The following is a 6,957-nucleotide window of genomic DNA, read 5'->3' on the forward strand; positions in this document are numbered from 1 at the left end:
GCTTTTGGTGCACATATGTTGCTGGTGCATACAGCACGAGGTAGACGGCAGTGTCTCCGACAAACCATGACACAAGTCAAAATCTTAATTGTTTTTGGGAAGATCGTTTCTCAAATTTCTCATGATTGTTACTTCCCTACATGAGAGTGTTATATCCTAGTTGTAAGAGCGAAGCTAGAAATTTTTTATTGCAAGGGTCAAATTATAGTTTTAAAATTTTAATATGGGTCAAAATAGGAATTCTTAAAATTTTTCTATATATTAAACAAAAATTTTTTAGGTGTACATATAAACTTTTAAAGTTTTTAAAATCTAAGGAGGAAACAAAGCCCTTGTTGCGCCCCACCCCCTTCCTTTTGCCCTGTGTGTATTGTACTTCACTTAGGTTTCAAACTCATGAGGCTGGATAAATGGAAGGGACATTCCGGTGAGGGGTGGAGTCAAGGTAGGGCCTGCATGGGCCCGGGCTCTACCTCAAAATTTGTTAAAAAAAAAATTACATGTAAATTTGAAAAAAATCACTTCTATATAAAATTTTTGAAAAAATAATATTTTGAACCTAATAAAAAACTTAAAAACTTTAATTGGCCCATTCTCATGAAAATTTTTCAATTCTACCCCTGAGGTCTTTTAATGGTGGGTTGGGTTGTAAACTTCCTAATCACCGAAACAGACACTACAGCATGGGCACTTCTATGAGCATATGACTAGTAATTAAGGATCAGCCTAGCTACCGGTTTGCCTGCCCAAAGAGAAAAATAGGATGACGCGCCCTTTGGAAACTTGGGGGGTACAAAATCCTTCTTTTCAATGAGCTGAAGAATTTGCAAATTAATTAGGACGGCATTATGATGAATTTACTTCGATCTTCATTATATATGTGGACCTTGTATAAATCGTTTCTGGCTCATGCGCTTTGGTTAAAACAACGTGCAACCACGAACCTTTGAAGCGCTATAGAAGTAAAATTGGGGATTTGTTAATTCATGGCTTCTATAAAACATGCAAACACGGACACTGAAGAGTTGTTTGGTAATAAGAACATAAATACACATTGGAGTAGATTCATTCAATGGTAGAAAGCAATGTTTCATGAATCGGTCTCAATCTTCAAAACAAATTCATGCAACAAAGTATTAATTTGTGTTTCCATTTTCAAATGCCCTATAAAAGTTAGGTGAAGCAAAAGTCCCCAACTGGCTTCAATCACAATAGGTAGGTACCCTTATCGGTGCGCAACTACTCCCTTTCCCTCACGCCAAATATTTAGAGTTCATGAAAGAGACATTTTCCTTTCAAATTAAGAGGAAAAAAATATGGGAAGAAACTAAAGGGAAAAGGGCACACTGTAAACCAGTTGTAATGCTGACTTTTATTGAGCACAACAATACCCACTCAAGGGTGAATAAGGCTTCCATTCATAAAAGTAGTAAACATTAATACCAAGCCACCATGGATAAAAACCAATAATGTAGCGGCAGAGAGAGAGAGAGAAAGAGTCCTCTTTCTCTTCACTGGCAAGCATCGGCCGGCCTGACTATCCCACTCAAAGAAAAGTGGAAGTTCAACCCTTCTCCCTTTCATTATACTGACTCTGGCAGTCTGATGGGTTCTGATTCTTGTTCCTGGTCCTCTTCACCAATAATATGGCTCCCAAAAGACATATAATTGTACCACTTTGCACACAACAAGTAGACCACAAAATCAACAACACTGAGACCTGCCAGAAGGAAATAGAACCTATCCATGTGCCCATGGTTCAAGTTCCCTGGTATCCAGCCAGGGCTATGCTTCATTGTGGTGATCCACATGACTATGCTCACCAGCCAACTACTAACATAGTTTCCAAAGGAGATGGAAGCCATACACAGGGCACTCCCAAAGCTCTTCAGCGCATCCGGTGCCTGCCCATTGAAGAACTCCAGCTGGCCAACGTACATAAACACCTCTGATGCCCCAATCAGACTGTACTGAGGGATCTGCCACATTATGCTCAGTGACGAGCCCTCTGCTGAAGCCGAGTTTACCTTACTTAACCTTGCCAATTCTACCACGCCGGCAGCCACCATTGCCAACATTCCTATAACCAGTCCTGTGCCCATGCGCTGCAGCTCTGTCAGCCCCCTGGGGTTGCCGGTGAATCTCGCCGCCAGTGGAGTGAGCGCCTTTCGGTATACGAATATGAACACCAACACGCTTAAAATGTCGAAAGCCGACATGCTCGCTGCAGGGATCTGGAAACCGGCGATCTTGGTGTTCATGGCCGCGCCTTGTTCCACGAACAGGGAGGCCATTTGAGTGAAGACGACGGAGTAGAGGATGGTGCAGAGCCAGATAGGAAGCATCTTAATCACACACTTGACTTCCTCTACTTGGGTTACGGTGCAGAGCCTCCATGGATCTGTCTTTCCGGTCTCCAGCGTGAGGTCTGAGGGAGTCACTGTGGCAGCCTTATCCAAGAAACTATAAGAGAAAGAGAGAATTAGCATGGTTAGCGGGCATTTAGAAATTCTAATTGAATTCAAGCTAGGAGAGCATATGTATCCATGTATACCCATGTCAATTAGGCAATCAGTTGGATTTGATTAGACTGGATATGATCAAGTTCTACGATGCCACATCAAGTTTTAGTACGACAGAGTTCAATGCTTCCACATTTCTCAAAAAATTGTTTATGGTGGTAGCTAGTTTAAATTTTCTTGGTAAAACTCGGTCACGTTTTATGAGATCATGATCCCAGTCTGTTTGTTAGTCTCTCAAAATTAAACAACTCTATTTTGAAATATACACTGCAAATTTACATAACCATGCAAGCTCACCGGAAGTCATCACTGTGCAAAATCTTCCTGCTTCCAGAAATGGCAGACTCGTTCCCTGCCAACTCATACAGTTTCTCTCCACTCATTGGCACGTCAACATGCCATTTCCTTGCAGCGGCGGTGAACACTTGAAGGATACGCGGCAGAGGATTGCCGGACGGCTTGAAATGCCGGTACCTGAACGTGCCGGCAAGGAAGAGAAGCAAGGCCAAGGTCGCGGACCCGGTCGATGTCCAGAACCCGAGGCTCCAGCTTCCAGAGTTCTCGAAGTAGGCCAATATGGTATTGGAGAAGAAAGAGCCTAAATTGAGTGCGAAGTAAAAGTAACTAAAGAATGATAACTTAGAGTGTGATTCCTTGGGGTCTTCTTCATCGAACTGGTCAGCTCCAAATGTTGCTATTGTTGGCTGGTACCCTCCATTCCCTAGGGCGATGAGATAGATGGAGAGATAAAACAGCCCATTTTCCCAAGAAGTGTGAGGCCGGCACTTGAGAGCTTCGTTGCCACAACCAGACGGCCTGATCAAGAACAAGGAAGAACACAGTGACAAGAGAAGGAGGCCCTGTCCATCAATTAAGCACACCAACATAGCAAAGTTAGTATACGAACAAAACACAATAACAAAGAAAATATCACATCTAATTGCTTCGATTGATGAGAAGTTCAACAACTCCGACCTGGCTTAATTTTCCTATTTAAAGACAACAATTGGTGTCCTGATGACTGGGTTCCTCAGTTGGGATCCCTTTTCATAATTACATGGGTAGAACATAAATAAAAAAGTGCCATAAAGCATCAGGAGTTCCTTAGGATCTGTTTAGCAAATGGAACAGTTCTTAATTGTTTTAAGAATCTACCCAAATTATCAAAATATATTCATGTAATACTTTAACAAGGATTTCATGATTTTACCCAACTTTTTTGGGCATATTCATGAAATACTTATAAACTATTTTTATTGTCAAACAGCTCCTTGGCAGCCTTGTAGCTAACTGATGTCATAATCTGCATGGTTTATGGGAGAATGAAGTAGTACAAAAAAATGTCATGCTTCTTTTTATACTATGCTTATTTCAAGGAGTCATAGTGCACTAAGCAACAAGGTGGTCTACCTTGTAAAGGGAATTGAGTTAAAATTCTAGGGTGGCCGCTATCACAGTTAAAATTTTAGGGTGACCGCCATCACACCTCAATGAATTGCTATTTTGAATCATAATAGAGTTTGATAGCAAGTTCTGGGCACAAGAAGGACCAGAAGCCTTTCCTCGGAAGGGAGTGGAAAAACCCACTCATCATCCTTATTGAGAAGATAAAAAAAAGTGCAGCTAGTACCTTTTTATGCATATTGCGTATGGTTTCCACTTTTTTTTTATATTCCATATTCCTTTCAATATTTACTCAAAGAAAAAAAGGAGAAAGCTCCAAATTAATGGGCGTGCGTACGTGTCAGGATTTTGCACAGATCAGTCTTCTCGTTTAGATCAGATCGTAACATTCCTTGATCTGGGTACTGCATTTTCTTCTCCCTGGTATATTTTTCAAGCTTAATCGGCAGACGATACGCTAGTTTCAACTTTGATCTCTAGCCGAAAAGTTGAAAGGATTGATTAAAAAAGGAAAAACAATAAGCGAGAGGGAAGCTATATAAAATGGGAGAAGACGGACGTACCACAACGAAGATGGCTTGGAAGATTGCACAGGTTTTGTATCTCCCCCAGTAGGCGTCGCTGAGGAAAGCACCGACGAGGGAGAATATGTAGACCGTCCCCGTCCATTTGCTCACGCTGTTGGCAGCCGCTGCGTTGCCCTGCTGCATCACCCTTGTCAGGAACAGCACCAGATTCACACCGACCCCGAAGAAGGCAAGCATCACAAGTCCTTGGTTCACTACCCTCCAACCGAAAAAATATGTTCAAGAAAGAACAAGTAATCCAGCGTTTAGTTACAAAATCAAACTAAAACCCCAAGATTTTTCCTTTCTTTTTGTTTTGTTTATCAATCAGAAACCACCAACGTGTAGTGATCTAGAAAGCAACAGGCGATAGAGGTGGTTAACAAGGCAGAGGCGCCTTTGGAAGACACTTACGAAGTAACAGGATTCCGGACACCCATCCTCCGGTGAGTTCCCTTATGGCCGGCCGTCCGCGCAGATCAACAGATCCATCCTTGGTGACATGACCATCGCTCTTGAGCACCATCTTGCCTGCATTCTCTGCCACCTCAGTTCCAGTCCGATTCACTTCAAAGTCGCTGGAGCTCACAACCTGTGCAGCATGACGCCAAGAACAAGCAGATATCGGCACGCTATGGAGGACGATACGGAAAGAAAGATAACCGACTATTTTTAGGCGAGAGTCTAAGATGTGCTCTACGATGGAATCTCAAAAAGATCGTTTGGAAATTGCTAGCTGTTCTTTTTTTTCTTTTTCCTTTTTTCTAGAGTACTGGTACCTTCGAACTCTCCAGTGACTTCATTGGATCGCCAATTCCTCGCCTGAAAAGAGTAGATCAGATGAAATAATCGGCTGGCTTCTTGTTCGGTCCTGCAAATTGGTTTTTAAGATTTTAATGCAAGATAAACAGTACTTCTTAAAAGTCCTCTGTATTATGTTCATCGATCTTCTAACTCGAATAAGAAAGTAACCAACTTTCTTTAAAATTTAGAAAGCAGACTAAGTTCTCAGTAAATAGGGATCTAGTTTCTGCTACTACTGATTAGTGCTCATTAACATGAACCACGTTCCAGCCTTCAGTGTTTCAGCTTTGGGTTCACATTGTATGTTTACATGCAAAATTTTTCTATCTCTACTTCTAGTAGAAAACTACTATATACATGCAAAATTTTTTGCTCTTTGCATATGGACCGTACTTCTAATGGAGGATACCACATCAACCATCGACCGCGTTTCCGCTGATCAGCTGATCTGATAAGCGCCAATGGCGAGTACACGTGGTCAAGAACCAGACACAGTGGGATTGGAGCACAGACAACCAGCCAGCCACTAAGCTCTGGTTGGTGGCTCGCGCATGAGTACTGAGTAGGGGCCCAGGCCTGCCTGGTGATTCCTCGAATTAATCGGCAGCCATGAGGGCGATTACTCGGCTGCGAGCGCAGTTGAGATAATGGAGCAGGGAGGGAATCCCGGAAAAGGAGAACGACTGAGTCGGGCTTCCATGCACCATATAGGAAGGAACCACGTCTCCCTTCTCTCCGAGAACACCTCTCCCTTAACTTCTCGCAGTGCAAAAGACGCATAAGGTGGAGAGAGGGAGAGAGAGAGCGCTTACGATGGGAAAGAGGCTAAGAGCCTGAGGAAGAACGCAGTAATTTTCTTCCTTTGGTGGTGGCGTAGAAGGGGAGGGAGTCGGAGTAAAAGGGGTGGCAGCAATGGTTGAATATATATAGGGCAAGAGAGAAGAGGTGTCACTTTCACCTTTTCTTCCAAGGGAGAGAGTGAACCAGGGGAATGGAGCCGGGCGAATGAGGAAATTGTAAAGGAAAAAGGAGAGGAGGGAGTCTGTGGCACATACAACTCAGTCACACTCTGTGATTATAGCGTCTGCAATGAAGCCCCAGGGCAGACGTAACCTCAGGAATCAATCCATTAGCTGCTTCTGTCATCTTTGTATTACATGGGATGCAGCAATAGCAGAGGGTGAACAGTGCGCCTTTCTTTCTTTGTCTGCTTCTCCTTCGTTCCTTGTTTTAGGAACTTACCTTTGAGCCACCAGCGTGAGCGCAATTTGGTGTTTGGAACTTAATTTGGACAAGTAATTTGGTTGGTAGGTCTTGGGAGGGCCACAGTGAGTTTCTTCTGGTTTTTTGCTGCAACGATCATTTAGAGAAGCTGTTATATATATATATATATATATATATATATAAGCAGATTTCAATATATATAACAGAGATAGAGCTTGCTATATCTGTGCCGCGATGGTTTTTTAGATTAAGTGTTGTTAAAGGCTGTTGCAAAAAGTGTGTTAAGGAAAATTAGTTGCCTTGCTACAGTTTTTTAGCAGCAAAATGTACTATTTGCAACTCTTTTTTACGATTAAAAAAAATAAAAAAAGCATCAAGCTATAGATGTAGCCAATTGATTTCAAATCTATATACATATTTCCTGAATGGTGACTCTA

General features: G+C 42.3%; 1 protein-coding gene across 3 annotated transcripts; it reads right to left on the reverse strand.

The window, feature by feature from the left end:
• Positions 1-1,355: 1,355 nt before the first annotated feature.
• Positions 1,356-6,564, reverse strand: LOC116260772 (protein NRT1/ PTR FAMILY 7.3-like). 3 transcript variants are annotated; one of them, XM_031639253.2, is made up of 6 exons: positions 6,109-6,564; positions 5,272-5,363; positions 4,907-5,084; positions 4,490-4,707; positions 2,820-3,382; positions 1,356-2,463 (listed from the first exon to the last, which is right to left on the reverse strand). In XM_031639253.2, the coding sequence occupies exons 2-6, from the start codon at positions 5,293-5,295 to the stop codon at positions 1,584-1,586; spliced, it is 1,863 nt and encodes a 620-aa protein (XP_031495113.1). In that variant the 5' UTR covers positions 5,296-5,363; positions 6,109-6,564; the 3' UTR covers positions 1,356-1,583. The 3 variants fall into 3 exon arrangements, with proteins under 3 accessions (XP_031495113.1, XP_049935586.1, XP_031495119.1); XM_050079629.1 differs by lacking the exon at positions 6,109-6,564 and adding an exon at positions 5,690-6,094; XM_031639259.2 differs by lacking the exons at positions 5,272-5,363; positions 6,109-6,564 and having other exon boundaries at positions 4,490-4,712; positions 4,907-5,245.
• Positions 6,565-6,957: the final 393 nt, after the last annotated feature.

This window comes from Nymphaea colorata, chromosome 1 (genome assembly GCF_008831285.2).
Source record: "Nymphaea colorata isolate Beijing-Zhang1983 chromosome 1, ASM883128v2, whole genome shotgun sequence".
NCBI lineage: Eukaryota > Viridiplantae > Streptophyta > Magnoliopsida > Nymphaeales > Nymphaeaceae > Nymphaea > Nymphaea colorata.